At 45.5% G+C, this 23632-nt stretch overlaps 3 protein-coding genes across 4 annotated transcripts; 1 reads left to right on the top strand and 2 right to left on the bottom strand.

Moving 5' to 3' along the window:
- The first annotated feature begins 4577 nt into the window (after positions 1–4577).
- On the top strand, positions 4578–10185 carry LOC127326853 (probable hexosyltransferase MUCI70). The gene is made up of 9 exons (XM_051353636.2): positions 4578–5359; positions 6805–7068; positions 7142–7355; positions 7450–7559; positions 7662–7861; positions 8386–8489; positions 8730–8917; positions 9002–9201; positions 9724–10185. The coding sequence occupies exons 1-9, from the start codon at positions 5077–5079 to the stop codon at positions 9958–9960; spliced, it is 1800 nt and encodes a 599-aa protein (XP_051209596.1). The 5' UTR covers positions 4578–5076; the 3' UTR covers positions 9961–10185.
- A 2787-nt stretch (positions 10186–12972) lies between these two features.
- On the bottom strand, positions 12973–14493 carry LOC139834301 (uncharacterized). Its single transcript, XM_071824777.1, has one exon. The coding sequence runs from the start codon at positions 14491–14493 to the stop codon at positions 12973–12975; it is 1521 nt and encodes a 506-aa protein (XP_071680878.1).
- Positions 14494–18385: 3892 nt separating this feature from the next.
- LOC127326862 (uncharacterized) lies at positions 18386–23181 on the bottom strand. Of its 2 annotated transcripts, none has more exons than XM_051353643.2 (4): positions 22784–23181; positions 20783–22155; positions 19030–19485; positions 18386–18816 (listed from the first exon to the last, which is right to left on the bottom strand). In XM_051353643.2, the coding sequence occupies exons 2-4, from the start codon at positions 21872–21874 to the stop codon at positions 18532–18534; spliced, it is 1833 nt and encodes a 610-aa protein (XP_051209603.1). In that variant the 5' UTR covers positions 21875–22155; positions 22784–23181; the 3' UTR covers positions 18386–18531. The 2 variants fall into 2 exon arrangements, with proteins under 2 accessions (XP_051209603.1, XP_051209610.1); XM_051353650.2 differs by having other exon boundaries at positions 20783–22152.
- Positions 23182–23632: the final 451 nt, after the last annotated feature.

Below are 23632 nucleotides of genomic sequence, written 5' to 3'. Positions count from 1 at the left end.
TGGAGTCCCGCTCTTGCGTTAGCAACCTCCCGCCGGTGGACTCCCACCCTGCAGCCAAATCTACCCAAGCATGGAGTACTAAATGGCCTCATTTCTATAGCATGTTTTGCAAAGTGAGGATAATTTAAATATACATCGACAATCTAAAAGATACAGCATTCCGAAAAGGAAATCAAATACAGCTGTTACTACTGAAATGGAAAAGCACCACAATACAGCTCTATTTGAAAAGCTACAACTGCTACTACGCTACTACTGGACATGGAAAAGGAGTTTGACAGTAAAAACTCAACTAAGTTTGGAGAACCCTGATCCCGATCTCCATGTCTCGGCGGCATCTGATTGCACCCTTCCAGCCGCTGCTCCATCCGCCACCGCTAGCATGCTCCGCACCTTTGCGTCTGGCACCTCTGGAAACATAGAAACAGTGTGGTCTTTAAAGGCCTGGCTCCCTCTCTCCCCCTGCTCAGGAAATCAATCAATTAACTGTACATTGCATGCCAGGAAATTACAATCAATTCTGATAACACCTGCATTTAGTTCTTATAAATCTTGTCAAGACACGATCAGGAAAGAGTTCTGGATTTCTTTTTCTTTCAACAAAGGCTATCTTTACTTTGGTTATATACTCCAATATCATCTTCAAGAACAGGACATAATTACCAGCTAGCATGTATTGTGTCGAGAAGAAGGGACACTAAGCCCTGCAAGGAAAAAGAATGGGCCACAGATTGGTGCTTCAGGGGATACAACCTTCTTACAAAAAAGAGAGCAGTCCATAGCAATTAGCTCCTTTGAAGTTGCAGGATACATTAAAATTACTGCATTAAAATTTGCTTAATATTGAAATGGCAAAACTAACTGCTTTAGTAATTCAACATCTTCTATAAAATTAGCATGATTAATGGAATAATATGAACAAATAATCTATGACACAAATAATATGTTTCCTTAAGATATGTATGTTTGTCATAGATAATAACTAAAAAGAAGTCACAGTTCAAAGTGAATCACCTTCCCATCACATGCATAAGTTATTGGATTAAAAAAAATGCAACTAACTGCAACATATACAGAACTTGTGGCCCTTTCCATTTTAATATTTTATCCACTTTTCTTTAATTCCCCAATTCTTCATATTATTGGGTTGATGATTTCTAAATTAACTTCGAACACTTTGAGAATAATCCATAACATAAAAGCTTTCTCACCCTTTGGCCCCCTTTAATTGTCGCATACCATGAGGTTGACGAGCTTCGCTTTGAATGTGTTGTGCGTCAAGTAGCACCTGGTCCGCCCCCTCTCCACAACCCCGAGGTTGTCGCGGTTGAGGAAGATGACCATGGCGAGCATGGCGGTGTGGCGCGGCGCCAAGGCCGCCACAAACAACCCGCGACGACGGTCGATGGTGCTAGGCATCCGCATTGGGGAACGACATCGTCGCCATTGTCCGTGGTCATGTTCAGCGCGCCGAGGCTGCCACAAACAACTCGCAGTGACTATCGACGATGCCAGGCATATGCACCGGCGAACGACATCGTCGCCATTGCACCTTGAATAGTGTACCAGAGAACCATAATGTTGTATACAACTTACAATTTTGAGCAGGGAATCATGCTCAAGTGTCTTCCTCTTGCTACATGATAAAATGTCATTCCCCTTTTCTTCCTAAAAAATAAAGTATATATAATACATAAATATAAGTATGTAATCCATATGATATAATTATGGTTTATCTACAAACCAGACAAAAGTGCAAATAAAAACAGGCTATTTCCTGTAATTCTAACTATGGACGACATAGTATTTTTAATCAAATTATTAATGTGATTGCTTTTCTCTCTGAAGTATACCTTAACACATATGTTTGTTCAATCAACACTGGAAAATACTTGCATAACGGAGCGGGTCTTGTCAGCCTATCCTTGCAATGAAACCTGAAACTCAGCTCATCTACATAAAAAGGTTTTTCCTAACAAGAAACACCAGTGGCGCAAGGTACATGTATCCACTTGCTCAAGAAATTTGGAAGAGGAAAGAATAAAGGACATGTATGATTGTAATCCCGTACCTGGGTGCAGTATGCGCCGAATGACCAGAGCTTAGCCATTTCAGCAAATTGCTGAGGCACAACTACGATAGGCAACTGGACATCATCTGAAAACTTCATGTTTCTTGCCAACCATATTCTCACTTCGATCCTTCCTTTCACCATGAGCCAAGAAAAAAAAATTCATTTTTGGGTGCAGCACATTTTAAAATAGAGCAGGCACTATGTTGAATCCATCCCCAGTTACCGAGCCGGCTTCAGTATTGTTCATAATATATAAGATCTTTTATCTGGCATAAAGAAGATACGGAATCCTCAATGCAATAGAAACAGAGAACTTGCTGATTGTTTAGAGCCAATTCAAGTTCCCATCTGCTCAGATATAGGCAGGGCAACACCCAATCCCGCCTCCGATGGCAATAGTACTGGCTTCAGCCCCAAAGGCAAGGGCCTCCCGCTGCTCCGACGTAAGAAGCTACCCCTCCGCAGTGGAGGACCACCCCGGACCGCCTCAACAACGCTGGCACCGGCCGCCTCGGTGACTCTCTTTGCCGCCGAGGACTTCTGGTCTCACGGCCTGCATCAACTGGCGCCTTCTCTCATACGGCCTCCCCCACGTGCTCTGATTTCTCCGAGGCGCGGAACGCATCAGCGTCGTTGCCGCCGTGATGGTCTCCCCTGAATCGTCCGGCGCCGTGGCTTCTAGACGAGCGCATCACCGTGGAGTTTGTGGAGGTCATCGAAGCCCGCTCGGCAGCAATGGCAAGATCACCATCAGGATTCACCTGATTTTCCCATTCACCGGAGACAACATTGGACTCGCCTCAAGCGGACACGAGGTGCAGGAATTGTTCCGCCAGTGGGAGATGGGATGGCCGACGTCGATGAAGCACATCTCGCTGCGCCGCGTGCTGGACGCTCTCCCGCGTAGGCCACTTGAGGCGATTCTGGACCACGGCAAGTCGACGACAGCGGCAATGCCCGAGAGGTGTAGAAAAACCAGTCGATCTGGTATCCTCATTTTCGGTTCCGTCGGGATCCTCGTAGCCAGTGCGGGAGAAATAGTACTCGTTTCGTAGTTGGATCTCGTGTCCTCAAGATCTGGATCTCACGTGAATAATTAAATAGGAACCTAGGCTTGTAAAACGAGCACTCGCGAGCGATTAATTAGGCCCAGCCCATGTGGACGATGAACGACGACGACGAAGGGACTAAACGTATTGGCAGAATAAGGAACCAATTTAGTCTTTTTATTAAGTAGTAGAGAAGTGCAGTTAACTAATGATAATTTGGCTAAAAGGAAGTGAAATGGTTGTCAAAATTGTTGTTTTTGTGATTCTACTGAAACTTTTAACCATTTGTTCCTTACTTTCCCTTTTGCAAAACTCATATGGCGTATTGTTTACCTTGCTTACAATTTACCGCCTCCATCTAATATTACTAATATGTTCGGTAATTGGTTAAATGGATTGCAGAGGATTGATAAAGACAGAATTCGTATTGGTGTTTCTGCTCTTTGTTGGTCCATTTGTAGAACTAGAAATGACATTGTGTTTAACAAACAAAATGGTACTAATTTCTTGCAGGTTATCCGGCGTGCTGCCCATTGGGTCCAACTTTGGGTCTTTCTGCTCCCGGAGGATCAGTGGGAGGATATGGTTACTGGATGCAACCGGCTGCTGATGGTTGCCCAAGACGTCTTTTTCTATGCTACTGGATGGCAGCACATTAATAAACTAGGAAATGGATATTGGCCTTTTGTGCCTCATTTTTCTTTGGTTGATTCATGTTTCGATCTTATCCGATACTTGATTGTAAACTTTGAATATGTTGCTACTCATACTTTGAAATAAATGACAAGCCATATGCATCGATTGATGCAGAGAGGCTGAGGCTAGGCCTCCATTTCGAAAAAAAAGATATCCCCATAGGTGGTCAGGGTGGTGCTGGATTCCCTACCTCACCGAACACAAGTGTTGACCTCTCTATGGTGGCATCCGATGTCTTTGTTCCGAAAGACCTTGAGGTCCAAGTAGGGATGGGAGAAATCACATTTTAAGACCCTATTCGGTTTTTGCCCTCTCTCAAGCACCATAAGAAACCTTTAGATCCAACTTGGTGAATCATGCAATGGTGTCATCTCTTCTTGGAGGCGTCGCGTGGGTTGCTTGGTAGTTCCTAGACGACAATTGGAGTCGATGTTAACCACTACTAAGAGTCCAGGTTTCTACACATTCTTTATTGGAGGTTGAGTAGTTTCGTATGCTTCATGATTCAGTAACAAAAGCTCTTTTTGTTTTTAGTATGAGTGTTTTTTTTTCTCCGATTTTCTTTGTAGAGTGGATCAATCCTCCTATGTAATCCATGGACCTAGCAGCTTCATGATTCAGTAACAAAAGCTCTTTTTCTTTGCAAACAGTGAAAAAAGCTCTGATGAAATCGGATTATGTGCTAACTAAACTGCAGTGCAGTGTGTCCTATGCGATCTCACTTGTGCACGGCGCTATAATAAAATGGAAAAGAACCAACCAACCCCACATCACCGCTTCTTCCTTCCTTTCCATTTCCGGAGCTCCCTTTCTCACGCGATTTCGCATCCCCGAAATAAATTTTCAAAAATCTTCCGCTACTACTGCCACCAGCACCGATCTCTTCCCCAATCCGCCGCGCGCGCGCGCGCCTCGATCCGCGCGATTCCTCCCGCATTCGCTCCGATTTGTCCCCCGCGTTCTCGCGCCTGGATCTCGGGATATCCCCTTTGTCGAATCCGCCGCGGGATTCTTGCCATTTGGAGCTGTTTTATTGCTCCGGGGCCGGAGGAGATCTCAGTGTGGGAATTCTGTCGGTGCCACAAATCTTGGACTGCGCTCGGCAGCGGATTAAGACAGCTCCGCAGTTGCAGTTTGCATTGGATCGGACGGGAGAGGTTGGTGAGGCTGGTGGGCGCCTGCGATCCGCGCCGCTGCGCCAGCACAGCGTAGCGGGGCGATGAGAGCTGGCGCCGTGGCCTCGAAGGTTGCGGCGGTATGAACGGCGGGGCGTCGCTGGGGCTCAGGACGTCCGGGAGCTATGGATCCTTGCAGCAGTCCAGCGGCCTGTTGGCGTCGCCGGCGCCGTCGCCGCCGCTCGCGCTCCGGAAGCCTGCGAAGCTGTCCCTTGGAGGCGCCGGCGCCGGCGGCCGCGGGGGCGAGCGCTTACTCTTCGCCCGGATCTGCATGTTCGCGAGCCGGCGCCAGCGGATGCTCCTGCTCCTCCTCGTCGCCGTCGTTGTGCTCTTATGCTTCCACTTCTCATCACTTGTCAGTAAAGGTGGTGGCTGTGTTGCTTTGCCTCCTGTTTCATGCCTCTTATCTTTACTAGATCAAATGTTTACCAGTTTTTCTGTTTTGTTCCATTCATTTGGTTAACAAGACAATGAGTTCATCGGACTGATGCAATGCAACTTGCAAACAGTGTTGTTGTGTCATTAATGTAGGTATCTATCATCACTAGGACTAGAAAACATCTGCTTTCCTGTTACTTGGGCATACTTCATTTTCTGTGTGCAAGTTATAGGATGCCACTAGTGAGTATTATTATCAGTGTAGACTGCCTTCAAGTACACATAAAGACTAGTATTAGTGTGATAGTGCCAGTGGCCTTCAAGTGTGCGCATAAAGATTTAAGCCAATAGTTGACTTGCAAATTGTAAAAGCTTTAGTAGTGAAGTGAGAATGCCATCAAGACCTGGAGCAATAAAAAAGAAATAGGCATATGAATGGATACTTCAATATTCCGGTGCTAGCTAGCAACCATTTTTCCTCTACATTGTTTATTGTGTATAAGCATTTGAATATTTGATCACCTATATCCTTGTTTGTGGACATTCTTTAATTGGCATCACTTTTAACTATAGCTGGCTGATGTGAAAGGAACTGTATGCTATTCTTTGGCAATTTAGATCAGTGTCAATAGTTCTGTTATATTTGAGCTAGACAAGTTTGCATTAGATATTATTGAGGTGCAGAGTTGTTTGGGGCGTTTTTTTTACTGTAAGTGTAATATAGCTATTTCTGAGAGTTGAGGCTTTACAATGAGTTTGAAGGATGAAAAGTGTTAGTGTTGACAATGTTGCTGAAATTTATGCCTTTGTGGTACCTGCTACGCAGGCTTTTTTTCTTTTTCTTTTTTGGATTAGTAGTACCTTGAATTGTTATTTCTGCAATCATTTAGTCACCTGCATGCGTGTGTTTGCACATGTTCCTTTATATTTTTATGCTTTCCAGTATGCGTGTTGTTTGACTTTGGCATACTAATGAAAGCTTTTAAAATTCTACTAAAAAGGAGTTAGTCCTTTGTTTGATGTTGCAAGCCATCTATTCAAATTTCGTAACAATAGGATGAACTAGACCTAATCAAAGCAGTGTCTTATTTTAGACTTCATTGTCTTTAAGGAGTTATCCCTCTTCTGGTGCTATTTTTTCACGGTGCCTTCTAAATGTTTGTAGTAGATGTAGTTTGTTCTACTAAATATATGTTGTCTAACCCTGATGGGGTCACGAGCATTTATTTTGCTATGTTGCCTGCCCCCAGTGTTGTCTGCTAACAGTTTGTTTTGATTAAAAACTAACTGGTATAATCTTATTTTTTAGTTTGTAACAAAGTAAGACATAATCTTTTAATTGCAGTACTCACTTTTGTATTATTTCTGTGTTTTGACCTTGATATTTGTCTTTGAATACTGAGCCAATAAATCTTCTTTTGGCTGATTGTAGATGAAGTTGCAGCACCTGGTACCGAGACCATGCTGGGGATTTCGGATCATGTCCTGAGCTTCGTAAATCCTGGTTGGACATCCTCTTTCAGTGGAAATGATCTAAATACAACATCACTGACTGGAAAACAGTTTGACATCAGTAACGAAAAGGTTCAGGGTCCTTTGTGGACTTTCCCACCAGCTATTGCTCTGGAGCGCCATCCTTGTGAGAATTTCTCATTTTCTCCTCCACCTGTTGATAGGAAACGCACTGGACCACGGCGTAAGTTTCTTACTAATCCAATTAAGAGTTACAGAATTTCTGAATCTAATTATAGTATTTTGAACCTGTGTAGCATGTCCTGTTTGTTACGTGCCTGTTGAGCAGGCCTTGGCATTGATGCCACGTGCTCCAACAGCATCACCTATCCTTCAAAGTCTAAATTATGTGTCTGAGGACCATTTGGTTTTGAAAGAGTCCAGGAGTGGGTCTTTGTTTGGTGGTTATCCATCCCTGGAACAACGAGATATGTCTTATGACATAAAAGACTCGATGACAGTACATTGTGGGTATGCTCATGTTTACTCATCTGCTTTAACTCTTGCACATCTGTAGTGTATACAACGACTGATACTGTAGCACTAACCTTTTCTTTATCATAAGATTTGTGAGGGGGAAGATACCTGGTCTCAATACAGGATTCGATGTAGATGAAGCTGATCTGTATGAGATGCGGAAGTGTCACGGAACAGTTGTTGCTTCTGCTATTTTTGGTAACTGCATGCTCTTTCAACGTTATAGTTATCTTTACATTTGATCACCTTTCTATGTTGGTACTAATTTCTAAACTTGCTTATTTGTTTGTACTTTGTCAGGGAATTATGATATAATGCAGCAACCAGAAAATATTAGTGAATTTTCAAAGGATACTGTTTGCTTCTTCATGTTTCTGGATGAAGAAACGGAAGCTGCAATAAAGAACACCACTACTGTTGATAATATGAAAAGAATCGGGCTGTGGCGTGTGGTTGTTGTCCACAACCTTCCATATTCAGATGCAAGGAGGAATGGAAAGGTACATGTATATTCTGTTGTTTTGATTTCCTAGCTGAAGCCGTGGACTTTCAATTACTTTTGGCATGTAGATGCATAAGTGCACAAGTTAAATTTCAGCTAAGCAGGAGATGTAAACTACAAATTATTGGTGTAAAGATAATTATACAATATCTGTATGCAATATTTTTATGTCATATTTTGAAAAACATGCATCTTGATCTTGATAAGCCGGTTACTAAAGTTACCTCCATTGTGAGATGAAGTGTGAATGATACTTAAGTTCTTGCAAGTCCTTTTTTTTCTTTATTCCATCATTCAGATTATAAGTAATAATGTAACTGATGCTTTTAAAAAAATATTTTCTTTATTTTATCCATTGAGTGAATGTGTAGAAAAGGAGATCGCAGAATCCCCATCTATGTTTCTTGACTGAAAAAGAAAATGTTCTGAAGAAAGGCGAGGGCGCACCATGCTTAATGTGAGTCGGCATCAGTGGTTTGTTTTTCTAATCGTTTATTTCTTTTGATGTTTTCCCCCAAACAGGTTCCGAAACTATTACTACATCGACTTTTTCCTAACGTGAGATATTCACTCTGGATTGATGGGAAACTTAAACTAGTGAAGGATCCTTATCAGCTATTAGAGAGGTAAACATCACGTTCTCTCACTGAGCTTGGCTGCTATTTTTGTAACTGTACTCTGCATATAACTCAAGGGCATTTAAGTTTGCTGCCAAAAAAGCTCGCTTGTTGCCAGTGACACCGATGCTCTATTTATTGTATTAAGATGTAAGCTGTGTCACATTTTTGCTGTATTTTTTCCAAAGTCTACTGTTATCTGGATTTTGACATGTTATTTTCTAATTTCTATACATTGTTATGCTACAGATTCTTGTGGAGGAAAAACGTTAGCTTCGCAATTTCCAGGCATTATAGACGCTTTGATGTCTTTGAGGAAGCTGAGGCGAACAAGGCTGGTGGAAAGTATGATAATGCTTCAATTGATAACCAAATAGAGTTTTACAAGAGAGAGGGTTTAACCCATTATTCGTCAGCTAAGCTTCCTATTACGAGTGGTAATTGCTTCTTCTCATTTTGACATGGTAACATTTTCAATGTACGTCTTCCTGATAACATAAACAATACAATATCTTTAACAGATGTCCCTGAGGGCTGTGTGATAATAAGGGAGAACATCCCCATCACTAATCTCTTCACATGCCTTTGGTTTAATGAAGTTGATCGCTTCACCTCAAGAGATCAGATAAGCTTTAGCACAGTGAGGGATAAAATACGGTCAAGAGTTAATTGGACTGCAGACATGTTTTTGGATTGTGAAAGGCGTGATTTTGTTGTTCAGGTACCTTTGAATTAATGCTTTGTGGTGTGTTTCTAAATTTTCTGTACACCTTGTTCTCACGGAATATAGTATTGATAGTTTCAAAAGATAATAAAATGTAGAGCCTACAATATGATCGATGATAAGAAACTACAGTCTGGCTTCTAATAGTGGAGATCAGATGGCATTGATCCCTGTCGTCTTAAGAAATAACATGATTAACAATACTTCCTCTGATCCATAATAAGAGTATCATGCTTATTCCTGAATACCATTTTGTTTCTTGATTTCCTGTACACCCTGTTCTCCTGGTGTATATTATTTGTTAGTATCAAAGGTTAATGTTGAGTAAAACCCAAGACATGTTCGATGATTATTACACCATGCAGCCTAGTTTCTAGCAATGGAAATCGAAGGGCCTTGATCCCTCTTGTGTTAAGAAAAAGAACATGATTACTAGAGTAATAATTTGCATATTCCAGAATATCATAATTGTTTGTTATCTGTCCCTTATTTCTCCAGTATGTCATTCTTATTTTGCAGGCATACCACAGAGAGCTCATGGAGCAAAGGCTGGCTGCCTTAAGAAGCCAGCCTCCACCGCCTCCTCCTGTGGTGCGCGCTCAACAACCCCGAAAGATGCTCCCAGACAATGCAGCAAAGGAACCCGTGAGAGCTTCTGCAACCAAGAAGTCGACAGGGAAGCGCTCACGGAAATCAAGCTCAAAACGGCCCCATAGAACGAAAGCCACCAGTGGGAAGGAAACCGTTCAACTGTAAATCTGCGGAGAAATTTTGCCCCCTATACAGCTGCGGATCAGATTGGCATCCAGCACGGATTGGTTTATTTAACTCCTATTCATGTTCCCCTCCCAAAGGCTTCAAAATTTTGTCAGGACTTGTTGATAGAGGATTACAATTTTTTGGTGTAAATAAACATTTCGGTGTAAAGGTGGATTTAACTAGCAGATGCTTCAGTTCAATATATTATCCTTTTGTTTCGAATGGGTTTGCAAATGGTTGCTAGGCTGTATTGTCTGTTGCCGGCACCAAGCTTATGTTTGGGCAAATCATTTTTTGGAGGTATTTGGGTTCAGAAATTTGGGTATGTTTGGTTCATGCCATCTCATGCCCTACCAATTTTTGCCGACCGTTGGCTAGCCAAATAACTGGCTATTTTGTATCATCACACTTCACTTGAATGAAACTATACTACAGCTAGTTTGAAGTGGAGGCTCCCGATCTTTGATTTGCGGATGACTTGTTTTTGAAATGACTGCTAGTAAGTACAGTACTAATAAAATGGTTTAATTTGTTGAAGGGCCATTGCAATATGGTTTAATACAAACATGTATCTCAGTTAGTTGTATCCATTGCATTTTTTTAATGAAACATGAAAGGATGGACATTATGGAAATCACCCACTAGCCATGCTTAAGAGTGTATCTCTCCCTGATTCTCAAGGTTCAGGGCGCGGAGGACATTCGGCAGTTTAGGTCCCATTGCTCACCGAGCGATTAGCCGTACGCAATCTGCATTCATCAAGGGGCGACACATCCTTGAAGGGATTGTTTCCCTTCATGAGATCATTCACGAGACTAAGTCTAAGATCCTTCGGGAAGTTTTCCTTAAACTAGACTTTAAGAAAGCCTATGATTGTGTTGATTGGCAATTCCTACGAGAGGTTCTGCTCAGGAAAGGTTTTGACCCAGGGTGGGTCCACCGCGCGATGAGTCTGGTCTCGAGGGACAGACTACGATTACCTTCAGCGGGAAGTCGGAAACTACTTCAGTAATGGCTGTGGAGTGCGTCGGGGTGACCCACTCCTCTTTGATTTTACAGCTGAGGCCCTGGCCGCTATACTCGGCGCGGCTTCGCGGTCAGGACACATCTTCGGGGTAATCCCACACCTCGTGCTCGGGGGGGGGGGGGTCTCACATTTGCAATATGTGGACGATGTGATCATTATGATCCAACCCGACGCTCATGGTATTGCACACCTGCAATTCTTGTTACCTTGTTTTGAGAAAATGTCAGGTCTTCGCATTAATTTCCACAAGAGCGAGGTCATGGTGCTGGGGACCACTGACAAGGAAAAACAAAGCACTGCTAAGTACTAACATGCTGAACTGCAAGTTGGGCGCGTTCCCCTTTACTTACTTGCCTTGCCCATTGGCGACAGGGCTATTGCGGCAGTCGATTGGGGTCCACTTACCCTTAGGGTTGGCAGGAGTGTGGATCCTTCGACGGGAAAATTCATGTCCTCTGCGGCCCGCTTGACCCTGATTAATGCGTGCTTGTCCAACCTACCCTCTCCGTGAAATGGGAGTATACCTTCTGGGAGAGGGTATACACCTTGTCCTGCGAAGACACCGGGTTAGGTTTTTCTAGGAGGCCAATGGGCCAAGGTGCAAGTACCACTGGGTTCGGTGGGAAGCGCTGTGTAAACCAAAATCCTTGGGAGGACTAGGTATCATCGACACAAAAATCATGAACATCTGTCTCATGACGAAGTGGATCTGGAAACTCTACGCTGGGGAGCAAGAGATCTGGGCGGATATAATCCGGAACAAATACCTTAGAATGAAAGACTCCTGGTGGACTCGAGTCCACCACCCGGGGTCCCAATTTTGGAACTCTATCCAAAAGGTAAAGTAGTGTTTTCCTTGGGGGAGAAACACCATGTGCAGAACGACTTTTCCACCCGCTTCTGGGACGACTGGTGGAAAGGGTAGGGACCCTTAAGAGCCCGTTACCCCACTCTGTATGAGATTGTGGCGGAGGCACAGATTATGGTGGCCATGTGCTTCTCAGACATGGGATGGCGTTTCGAGTTCCGCTGCGAACTGGGGGTACGCGAGAGGGTTGACCCTGCCTCTGTCCTCACGACTGTTGCTGGGACGCGATTCAGAGGGCCATGATGGGATCCCGTGGGCGCTAGAGCCTTCGTGGAAGTTTTCGGTGAAGTCCTTATACCGGAAGCTGTGTCAGGGGACCTTAGAACACTTTAGTGATATTTAGAAGGTGGTCGTGCCCATGAAAGTCCGGATCTTTCTTTGGCAGCTGGTGCAGAAACACTTACCTTCAAATGATAATATTCACTGCAGACGGGGTCCGTTGTCGGGGCGATGTGCCTTCTGTGCGGATGCGGAGGATACTGCTCACATCTTCTTTCTTTGCTCGTTGGCTAGATTCATGCGGAGTGCAGTGAGGGAACAATTGCTCCTGGAAACCTGCTTGATTTGCGGATGTGTGAATCCTCGATAATTTGACGGGCCAAACTAAGCGGGTTCTTTGGATTTGTTGCACGTCCCTGTGTTGGGCTCTTTGAAATATTAGGAACAAGTTTTCTATCAAAGGGATCTTCCCCTCCCAGCCTGCTATTGGTTTGCATAAAATGTTGTTATATCTACAGGTTTCGAAGCCAGTGGCTAGGAGGCAAGACCAGGCGGCGTTGGAGCAGGTGATTGATAGGCTTCGCACGCTTCATGCCAACATCAGGGAGAGTTCGGAGTGATCGACGACGGCCTTCGTCCTACCTTTACCCTTGTTTAGCTTTGCTTGGACTAGTCTACTTGCATATTTTGGAGTTGCGGTGGGGCGCGGCACCTTATGATGCTGCGGTGGCCATGCCTGGCCTCGCCTTGGATTTCAGCTTGTAACCGTTTGGTATGATTTATGTTGCGAACTCTGTGTACTTTGCCGGTTGCGGCTTCATTAATTTAAAGCCGGACTCATCTTGAACCTTCTGTCTAACACCTAGGGATACATGGGAAAGAGCAACAAGAGGGATCATCCCAGGACGAGTTGAACGAGAGGGCTAGATCCAGACTTGATCATTCTTCTCACCGCCCTTTTATCCTTGTCGCTCCAGCACCGGCATTCGTGCTGCATGTCCCAATCCCAGAGTCCATTGTATCGGACATGGCCATCTTTAAGCAGAACAAGGCGTTGCAAGGCGGTGCACTCGCTCACGACATACTTGAGAAACTCCATGTGGTGGAGGTGGAGCTGCTGCGTGAATCCAACCATGACCAGCTCCTTCAAGTTACTAGTAGGATACTGCTGCTCCTGGCTCGTCTTGGTCCAGATAACCCCGAATGCTTGTGGCTCAATATCCGAGTGAGCCACATGGATGTGTAGGACCTCGAGCGATGGCGCGGCCATCAGGAGCAGGCGCGGCAATGTGGCGTCCCAGTTGGAAGGCAGGTCGGCGACAAGGAGCCTCTTCAGCGCGAACAATTGGTTGTCTATACACTCAGCCTGAACCCACCTCCTGGGTCCGGTGAACCGGATGACGAGGTTCTCCATGGTCGAGGGGGACGTCCCAAGGAACTGCTCGAGCTCAGTGTGCGGCGGCGGCGAATCTACAAATTCCTGCTCTACGAAGAAGGTGAGGTTGGTGTGCGTGAGGCACGGGACGGAGCCGAACACGATCTCCACGGTGTTGGTTAGGCACGCCAGGCGGGCGAGCATCGGGAGGTTGCGCAGCTCGATCACCAGGAAGGAGCACGCCTCCACGACGAGCTCTCTGATCTCTGAGCACGGGGCGTCCACCACCAGCCAGTCCTCCAGGCAGCAGCAGAACGTGAGGTGCAGCACCTGCAGCCGCGTGCACTGGCTGAACACCCTCTCGTACACGTCGACGGGCGTGGAAGCGGCCATGTCTCGCAAGACCAGCGTGGTGAGCGCGTCGTAGCGCTGCAGCTGCGGCGGCACCATGCAGTTGCCCAGCGTCAGGCTGCGCACGCGCGACCTGTGTCCGTCCTCCTTGAGGCGCAAGGAGTAGGCCGGCGGCACGTCTTCATCGCAGGTGTAGGCTGGCCTCACAACGACCTCCACTTCTTCCACTCCCCATGCCGCGACCGCGGTGGCGATCAGCCGGTCCACGACGCCAACGTCGCGCGTCTCGAAAAACTCGAGACGGAGGGTCTTGGCGCTCCGGTGCGCGCGGCCACCGTCCGCTTCCAAGAAGCCAGCGATGCCGTCGACGAACGCCTTCATGGTAGCGCGCTCGCAGCTCGCCACCAGGCCGTCGAGCATCCTGCCGACATCCTCGTCGCGCGGCAGGTTGCGCGCGCGGAGTGCGACGGTCCGTTCGTACTCCGGCGCGAGTACGTCGCGCACCCTGAAGTCGAACGCCGGGAGCTCGCGCGGGATGCGCGCCCAGCGCCTGGCGAGGACGGCGGTCGAGAGCGCGGCGCGGGTGCCCAGCTTGCTCAGTATGAGGCGGATCAGCTCTTCCGGCAGCGCGCTGAGGCGGTCCGCCTCTTCGCCGGCCGTGCGTGGGCGCACGCGACGCAACGTCGGCATGGCAGCAGACTCGATCGATGGTGTCGATTTTTTGTTCAGGTAAAGCGGGAGAAGGTGTTAATATAGGCAGCAGGGTCCACGTTGCAGTTCGATTCGGACATGAACAAATTAAGGTCGGTGTGTGATCGGATTTGACTCCCGATTCCCCAAGGCAACGTTCAGTGTTGCAGTCCGAGAGTGCTTAGTTTAGACGCGTTTGACAACCCAAACATACTGTCAAAACCCTGGCAAGAGGGGTATCTGACCATGTTGCTTTTATTATTGATACGGGCCTTAAGGAACCTGTAGTGTTTAAACAATTTCGCTTTGAGCTGTGTTGGTTTAATAGAGAAGATTTAGTGGATGTTGTTAAAAACGTGTGGAATAAATCCTTTAGTGGAAGAAATCTGCTTGACATTTGGCAACAACGGAAGAAATGCCTCAGACGTGTTTTAAAAGGCTGGAATTTGAATATAGAAGGGATGCATAGGAAAAAGAGGAAGTATATTCCGGAGCAGCTTGATTTAATAGATATATACAGTGAATTAGCTGGACTTTCAGCAGCTAACTATGAGCTTAGAAATAAGTTGCAAAATCAGTTAAATGCTATTCTTAGAGAGGAGGAGATTAAATGGAGACAAAGAGCTAGAGAGATCGATATTAGGGAAGGGGATCGTAACACTAAGTACTTTATGGCTAAAGCGAATGGTAGGAAAAGGAGAAATAAGATTTTCCGTTTTATCCAGGATGAGGGGATGATAGAGGGCGATGACAATCTTTTGAATTATGCGACTAGTTTCTATAAGAACCTTTTTGGGCCAGTAGACTTACTGCCGGTGTCTCTTGTTTGGCCGGTGGAAGATGTTCTATCTGATGAAGCTAAGGATAAATTAGCAGCTAGATTTACTTTGGAAGAGATCAAAGAGGCGGTCTTTTCAATGAAACTTAATAAAGCATCTGGCCCCGATGGATTCCCAATCGAGTTTTACCAAAAGTTTTGGGGTTTGATTTCGAATGATCTGTTCTTACTTTTTCAAGATTTTTTTGACAATAAAATAGATATTTCCAGGCTTAATTATGGAACTATCATCTTGATAGCTAAAGGTTTGGGGGCAGATAAAATTCAGATGTATAGACCGATTTGCCTTTTAAATGTGTTGTTTAAAATTTTTACAAAAGTGATGAATAATCGGGCTATCCTAGTCGCTGAGGAGGTGATTTCAAAAATACAATCAGCTTTTATAAAAGGTAGGTTTATTTTGGATAGTGTGGTAGTTTTACATGAGACGATGCATTATATTCATAACAAAAAAAGTTCAGGGGTCCTTTTTAAGGTTGATTTCGAAAAAGCATATGATAAAATTAATTGGGACTTTATGTTTGCAGTGTTGGAAATGAAGGGGTTCCCAACAAAGTTTGTAGAGTTAACTAAGAAAGTCGTAAAAAATGGTAAAGTTAGTGTCATGGTTAATGACAAGGTTGGACCTTATTTTCCCACTAGGAAAGGCTTAAGACAGGGGGATCCGTTCTCCCCAATTCTTTTTAATATAGCTGCTGATGTTCTGGCTACTTTGGTGTCGAGAGCACAGGAACAAGGTTTCATTTCTGGGCTTATTCCGGAAATGTATGAAGGGGGTCTTTCCTTGTTACAATATGCAGACGACACGATTTTTATGTTTGAAGACAATTTGGAGAATGCTAGGAATTTAAAAGTTATTTTGTGTACTTTTGAGCATTTGACGGGTCTGAAAATAAACTTCATGAAAAGTGAAGTCTATTGTTTTGGTTCAGCCATTGAGAGGCAAGAGGAATATACGTATATATTCACTTGCAAAGCCGGGGTGGTACCTTTTAATTACTTAGGTATGCCTTTACACTATAAAAAGATTAGTAGAATTGATTGGAAACCAGTTGAGGAGAAGGTAGAGAGAAAATGCCCCTGTTGGCAGGGGATTTACTGTCTTTTGGAGGTAGAATTATTTTAACCGAGACTTGTTTGAGCAATGTACCAGGTTTTATGATGTCTTTCTTTCGTGTTCCTAAAGGTGTTTTGAAGCGCTTTGATTTCTTTAGAGCACGGGTGTTATGGCAAGAAAAAGACGGGGTTAGAAAATACCACCTTGTTAAATGGGCGGATGTCTGTCAACCTAGAGACCAGGGTGGACTGGGTCTTACTAATTTAGATGTTAAAAATATAAGTCTTCTTTGTAAATAGCTGTGGCGCTTAGAGAATGAAGAAGGGACTTGGCAGAAGGTACTAAAGTTTAAGTATTTGAAAAAAGGAACCCTTACTCAGGATAGAAAATACATGGGATGTTCGCAGTTTTGGTCCGGATTGATGGGAGTTAAGCATATTTTTTATAGCTGCTGTAAAAGGATTCTGGGAGATGGGTGTAAAACAAGATTTTGGGAAGATGTGTGGGTTGGAGAACAACCATTGTGTGTGGTCTTTCCAAGGATTTATAATTTGACTTTTTCTCATGAGATTACAGTAGCTAAGGTGTTTGCTCAAGAGTTTAATTGCATTCGTTTTAGAAGATGTTTATATGGCGAATCCCTAGAAATGTGGAACAAGATTTTAGATATTTGTAGAAGAACTAATCTAACCGAGGAACCTGATAGAGTTAGCTGGACTTTAACCAAATCTGGGGCTTTTTCAGTTAAATCTCTTTACACTTATTTGATAGCTCGACGTATTTTATTCCCGTACAAAATGATTTGGAGGATGAAAATACCTCTTAAAGTCAAAGCTTTTATTTGGCTAATTGTGAAGGATAGAATCTTAACCAAGAATAATTTGGCTAAGAAAGGCTGGAAAGGGAGTATCTTATGTGAGTTTTGTGGTGGTAATGAAAGTATCAATCATTTGTTCTTTGAGTGTCCCTTGGCGAGATTTAATTGGAGTGTAGCAAGTTGTGCTTTAGGGATAGAGAGGAATCCTGAGAACTTTTATGATCTTTGCCAGAATTGGTTACAGGAATTTTTTGGTGTGGATAGAGTAGTGGTCATGTTAGGTACTACGGCTTTACTTTGGAATTTATGGAAAACAAGAAATTCCTCTTGTTTTCAAAGGAAGATGCCTAATAACCCTACTGATGTTATCTTCTCCATGTGCCGTCTCTTGGATGATTGGAACATTCTTCAGAAAGAAAAGGTCAGAAGAACCGTGCCGCGGGTGGCTGAGCGGATGCGAAGAATTGCAAAAGAAGTTTTTGGGAGGAGACACGGATGGGCTCCTGTAACAGGAAGAATCTGCGACGGTTGATGGATTTCGACTATGTATCTGCATGTCTTTGTTACTGTCTACCCCTGGAGTCTCTCTATGTGCTCCTAATGAAAAGACTTAGACCTTAGTTCCTAAAAAAGAGAGAAGTTGTAATAAGTTTTAGTCTTTTTGCTCCGGCTTTAGATTTCCTGTGTGGTAGTGGTGTGTTGAGTAGCAGAGGTTCCTGCTGGAGTATCCGTTTTTGTTTTGTTGTATAACAGACTCTAATTTCTTTAATGAAATTGGGGGCCGTGTGGCCCCTTTTAATCAAAAAAAAAAAAACAACCCAAACATGTTTCGACGTGTTTGACGACCCACACTCGTGTGTTACGATCCACATACTTTGTAGCTTGTGCCTGAATTCTCATTTGCAATTTAGCCTGCTCAGATTTGTTCAAAAGCAAGCCCAAGTAGATTACATAGAAGATGACAAGTCCAATTTTCCAAGGGGCAATATGTGCCGTTTCAAACAAAATTTTAACACATCCAATATGCCTGCACAAATACCTCCGATACTTGACACAGCAAGCATCTACAGTTTAGGGCTCACATTGCTTCCGAGTTCAAATTTTAGCTGATGTCACATAGACATAGCCAAGATTTCTGTGCGTTCTTTTGAGATAAATCAAAAAAAAAAAATCCTAAACAGAGACAAAATGCGGACAAGTTTTTATTGTGTTCTGTAAATAAAATGCGTCTTCAGTAGTTTTGTGTTTATATACATAGAAAAATTGATTTTCAGAGTTGTGATCTATCACGGGACACATTTCGGGGGAGAAGGGAAGGACACATAATTACAGTAGCTTTGGCGGTGGAGTCCCTGAGAAATCAGGCTGGCTATATGAGAGCTTTTGGATCCAGTTCGCAAGCCTGTTCTTGTTTTGGTCCTGAGCTTCCTGGCAGCTGGCGCCTAGGATCTTGTCAAGTGTTCCATCTCTATCAAGAACCTTCTTCAGATTTTCAAGAGTTTTAACTATTTGACTAAACTCAGGCCTCTTGTCTGGTTGAACGGACCAGCATTGCTCCATCAATTGTTGTACTGGTGCCGGGCAGTTCGAAGGAACAACCGGTCTCAAGTTCTGAAATGGGAAATTATGCGTGTCAATTTCATTAGCAAACAGTTCACTGCCCGTAAGGAAAGCACACGTATATATACTAACTAAAATTTAGGCATCAGTTCATGTCCAAATTGGCAAAATGTGTAATTCTCGAGAAAAATTCTTCACTAGAAACGAAAGCAAATTGCAAAGTCCTGGATTACTAAAGATAAGGAACTAACAAGAGCCAAATACCTTATTAACAACCGCGAAAGCTGCTTGGAGCGGGGTCATCTCTTCATAAGGCATTGAACCACTAACCAATTCCCACAAGACAAGGCCAAAACTATAAACATCAACTTTCCGACAATACGGCTTCCGCTTACACATTTCTGGCGCCATCCATCTATATGTACCTGGGTCATCTTCCAATGTATTGCAGTATACGTCTTCAAAAGCTACTCCAAAATCAACAACCTTTGCGCAACATTCTCCATCAAATAGAATGTTCTCAGGTTTCACATCACGGTGGATTACTCCTTGCGAATGAACATATTCCAAGCCATATGCAATGTCCAAGGCAATGGAGAGAATCTTCTCCAGCGGAAGTTGTTTGCACTCCTGCTTGCGCAAAAAAGACCTCAAAGAACCTCCAGACAGGAACTCGGTGATGACACAAAAGACAGGTGGACAGCTACATGCTCCAACCAGCTAAACAAAATATTGAGAATGGATTAAAAATGACTCGTTGTTACTGTATAAGATGATATCTAGAGAACCAACATAATAAAATATTGCTACAGCATGATTATATTGACTTTATTGCGTTAAATCAGATGATATCTAGAGAAACAATGTTGTCCAGAAAAATACAAGGAAACAGCTATGATGGTCGAGGTATTGTAATAACAAAGGTGCATATTAATTAATCATCCCACTGCTGCATACAACTATTAACATTGAACCAACATTGAGAATGGATTAAAAATGAAACTTTGTTACTGATATCTGGAGAACCAACATGAAGAAATGTTGTTACAGTATGATGATATAGCCTTTACTACGTTAATCAGATGATATCGAAAGAAACAATGTTGTTTAAAAAATATAAGAAACAATGTCATTAAAAAATATAAGAAATAATGTTATAAATATAACACTGGTGAGGGTATTCGAATACGAAGCCAAGAATATGCATTTCTTATTATTTTTGTGAAATAAATCCAATGGTACATGCTGATTAATCATTCCACTGCCATGCGATTTTGACAACTATAACAACATTGATCAAGTTGATGGGTTGAGGAGTAGTTAGATAATCATTTCAAAGTCAAACATATGGATTAGTATACTAATAATCTTGTGTGCATGTCATGTCCAGGGGATTTTTTTTTTCATCTTTTTATTGGGCAGGGGAAGATACTTGCCATTTCAGTTAGCATATTCCTCGAATATGTCTTTTGATGAAAATACCCTGGACCTACTAGCAGAAGAACCATGCTTGCAGAAAAACGAGAAATACATGATGTTGACAACTATGACAGCATTGACTAAACTGATGGGTGCGGGAATAGTCAGATAGTTATGTCAAAGCCAAACACATTGACTAGTATATTAGTTGTGTACTTGCCATCTCCAGGGCAATTGCAGTGAGCATATTCTTGTATATGTGTTTAGGGGGAAATACCCTGAATCTACTGCAGCAGAATCGTGCTTGCGGAAAAACAACAAATATGGAAGGGTGAAGTTAAGGCTTATGATGTTGCTATGTTGCTACATATTTGGGTAATATCCCAGTGGATGATGTGCCTGTTAATGATTAAAGGTGTGCTGCATGACTCAACAACAACAAAAAGAAAACAAATCCAAGTATGAGCAGCTCCATGAATACATGGGAAGACAAAACGCTATTGGATGGTTATCTAAGCAAGTAACAAATGCTAACTCATTCGCAGTAAATAGCTAGAGAACACCAGAAGAAAAAGTATATGGACATCCGGGCAGTTACCTTAATGACATTACGATGATTGAGCCGAGCTAGAATGGTGACTTCGACAGTGAACTGCTTCTTCAGGCGAGCAGTCAATTCCTCATCTTCGTCATCATCAGGCAGCCTGATAAACTTGACTGCAACAGGCTCCTCCTTGTAGATTCCGTGGAACAAACGGCTATAAGCCCCCGCCGCAAACTTATGGCCGATGAGCAGCTGCGAGCGGTCGACCGTCCACTTCTCAAGTATCTCCAGCGCAGCGACCTTCGCCACCCTAGCATCGGAGTTCCTCGGCCAGGAGGAGGCCCTCTTGGTGACCAGCTTCCCCGCCACCCTCGTGGAGGAGAAGGCGAAAGGCGGGCTATCATCCAGGAACCGCGCGGAGCTGGACTTCCTCGGCCGCTGCGGGGAGGAGAACCTCTTGCTGGCGGCTTTGGCCTCCCTGAAGACATCGGAGATGACGCGCGTCGGGATCGGCGATTTTGATCTTTTCTTGGGCTTCGTTGATCCGTCTCCGACGACCCTGAGAGACACGCTGCGTGCATCCGGTTTGGCGGATAGTGTCGCGTCGTTCGCAGAGAAAGGAGATGGGCTAGAGCACACCCTCTGCAGCCTCAGGCTCTGCTCCTCGGAGTGGAAGGAGAACTCGAGCGTGTCCGGGCTCCCATGGCTCTTGGGACTCTGAACAGCATGCCGCGGAGGAATATGCAGGGGCTCGACGCCTAGGATGTTTCCCTTGTGTCCCACCTCCCCACCTTGCTTCATCGCTGGCAGCAGACCATCATCACTAGTAGCAGCATGCTGCTGCTTCAGCTGACCTTCTGAAGACGCAGCGGCCTGCGAAGAAGCTGCTGCCGGCTTGGCCCTCGGGATGGACGGCCTGGCCGGCGAGGCCGGGACGGCGGCTTTGGCCCTGGGCTGCTGCAGGCTCCGCGCGGGAGCCCTGAGCTCCGAGTAGTCGAACCCTGCCTGCTGCTGCTGCTTTGGGTCGGTGGCGCTGCGGCGGTAGAACTGCTCGTCGAAGGAGCGCCTGCCGGAGATGGAGCTGGACCTGACGACGGAGTGCGTGAACCTGGTGCGGCGCACCCACGAGTACTCGTCGTCGTCCATCCCCTCCGCAGAAACCTTGGGTTAGTTAGTTACCCGGATCAGAGCGCCCGGCACCGGCACCGGCACCGGCAGGATCGCGCGCAGGCTTGCAGCCGGGAGCTGGATCAGTCAGAGAGGACTCGGATGCTAGAGCAGGATCCGCATTTGACGATGATCCCTCCCCGCGGTAGTCGGGACCCCGGATTGACTGCTCGACCGCGCTCCGCTCCGGCGCGCCATTCCGGCCAGATTCGGTCGCCCCCGTTCCCTCCGCCTGAACTGAATGGACCTGGATCAATCTGCTGCAAATATATACACGGGAATGAAAATCAGATGGGCGGAACCAAACTTTTGGAACACGCGGAGTATCGCATTAAGAGCCTAGCAGCGGATTGGCGGAATCTACCGACCAAGCAAGAAAAGGCGGGCAAATCGGTGGGAGCCGCCGGTTCGGGAAAGCAAAAGGCAGTGGCCAAACATTGGGCCGTACATGCCTCGGCGAATGAGTAGGCCGGGCGGCGCGGCGGAGACCGCCGCACCGAACGGGAAAGCGAGGGGCGTCGCGTCGCCCGCAAGCAGACGCCAGTAGACGGTAGTATTGTTATCTTTCTTGCGGATTCCGCCGGGATTCGAAGCTGGTTCGTCCCAAGCGAAGCAGCTACGATGACGGTAGACTGACGGCACGAAAAGGAGAACCGCATCCGAATCAAACCGAATCGAATCTAAACGGGAAAAACTCCCGGTGGAGCAAGAATCTAGATCACGGGGAGCGGAATAAACAGAACGGGAAAGTTGGGGGAAAGAATGTAATGGTGGCACGCGCGCGCGCGCGAACGGGAAAGGCGTCGCCCTCGTGCGCGCTCGTGGGGAGTGGGGAGTGGAATCCCGGGAGCTGGGAGACGGAGGAGGGAGGCGGGCGAGGTAGCTTACCGAATCGAATGGAGATGAGGGGAAGGAGCTTCGGTACGCCTACGCCTCCGTCGTCGTCGTCGTCGCGGCAGCAGAAGCAGATGCAGAGTTGCGCAACGCCGTCAGTCTTCAGGCAGAGCCACAGAAGCCTCAGTCCCAGGCAAGCTCACCGGAAGCTTCTTGTACTGGTACACCTTCGCTGTACGGTCGTCGTGGCTGGAGCAGGTGCCGTCGTCGGTCTTGGGAGCCGCAGGCAGGCTGACGGGCAAGCTCGTGCGTGGAGGTAGTGCTGCTACGGATATGGGATGGTGCTGGGCGTGGAGGCGGAAAAGTACAAGAGTACACTTGGAAACCCGTACGGCTGGTGCGCGCGCGTGGAGCCGTCGCTCGCCGGAGCGTGTCGCGTGTGGTCGTCTTCTTCTTCTACCGCTGCCCCCACAAGAAAATGCATTCTATTCACTCGATGACTCGAGCAATTATTTGTGTAGGGAAAATGGGCATGGCTTATCAGTGTTATTTGTGCTTGGAGCATCTCTACCAGCCCCCGCAACCTGCAAACTCGCGGATATAGGTCACAAAAAACGAGTTTGTAGTCCCAAACTTCGTTGTGTAGAAAAAACGGCAAACGAAACTGTATTTTTCTTAAGACAAGCTTTCTCGAGGGAAATTAAACGAGCACAGCAGAAATTTAACCCTATTGAATTCGCCGCCATGTTAAGGTGGTGACAGGGACGGGGATGAACGAGGATGACTCCACTGTCCCCGCCAATACCCGCTAGCCTATGGAGGGGGGCATCCCCCGTCCCCACAAACGAAGGGTACCCGACCCTCGTTGTGGACCTTGATGGCGGGATCTGCAGGAGTACGTCG

This window comes from Lolium perenne, chromosome 1 (assembly GCF_019359855.2).
Source record: "Lolium perenne isolate Kyuss_39 chromosome 1, Kyuss_2.0, whole genome shotgun sequence".
NCBI lineage: Eukaryota > Viridiplantae > Streptophyta > Magnoliopsida > Poales > Poaceae > Lolium > Lolium perenne.
Note: the sequence above shows the minus strand (reverse complement) of the source record. Positions and strands in the feature narration are given on the sequence as shown.

What these genes read in the sequence shown, in the direction of transcription:
- LOC139834301 (XM_071824777.1), bottom strand. Translation starts at nt 14,493, where the DNA reads ATGCCGACGTTGCGTCGCGTGCGCCCACGCACGGCCGGCGAAGAGGCG.
- LOC127326853 (XM_051353636.2), top strand. Translation starts at nt 5,077, where the DNA reads ATGAACGGCGGGGCGTCGCTGGGGCTCAGGACGTCCGGGAGCTATGGA. An exon ending in GAAACGCACTGGACCACGGC is followed by an intron (nt 7,069 to 7,141) that starts GTAAGTTTCTTA and finishes GAACCTGTGTAG; the next exon opens with CATGTCCTGTTTGTTACGTG. An exon ending in GGCGTGATTTTGTTGTTCAG is followed by an intron (nt 9,202 to 9,723) that starts GTACCTTTGAAT and finishes CTTATTTTGCAG; the next exon opens with GCATACCACAGAGAGCTCAT.
- LOC127326862 (XM_051353643.2), bottom strand. Translation starts at nt 21,874, where the DNA reads ATGGACGACGACGAGTACTCGTGGGTGCGCCGCACCAGGTTCACGCAC. An exon ending in ATCATCGTAATGTCATTAAG is followed by an intron (nt 19,486 to 20,782) that starts GTAACTGCCCGG and finishes TATTTTGTTTAG; the next exon opens with CTGGTTGGAGCATGTAGCTG. An exon ending in CTTTCGCGGTTGTTAATAAG is followed by an intron (nt 18,817 to 19,029) that starts GTATTTGGCTCT and finishes TTCCCATTTCAG; the next exon opens with AACTTGAGACCGGTTGTTCC.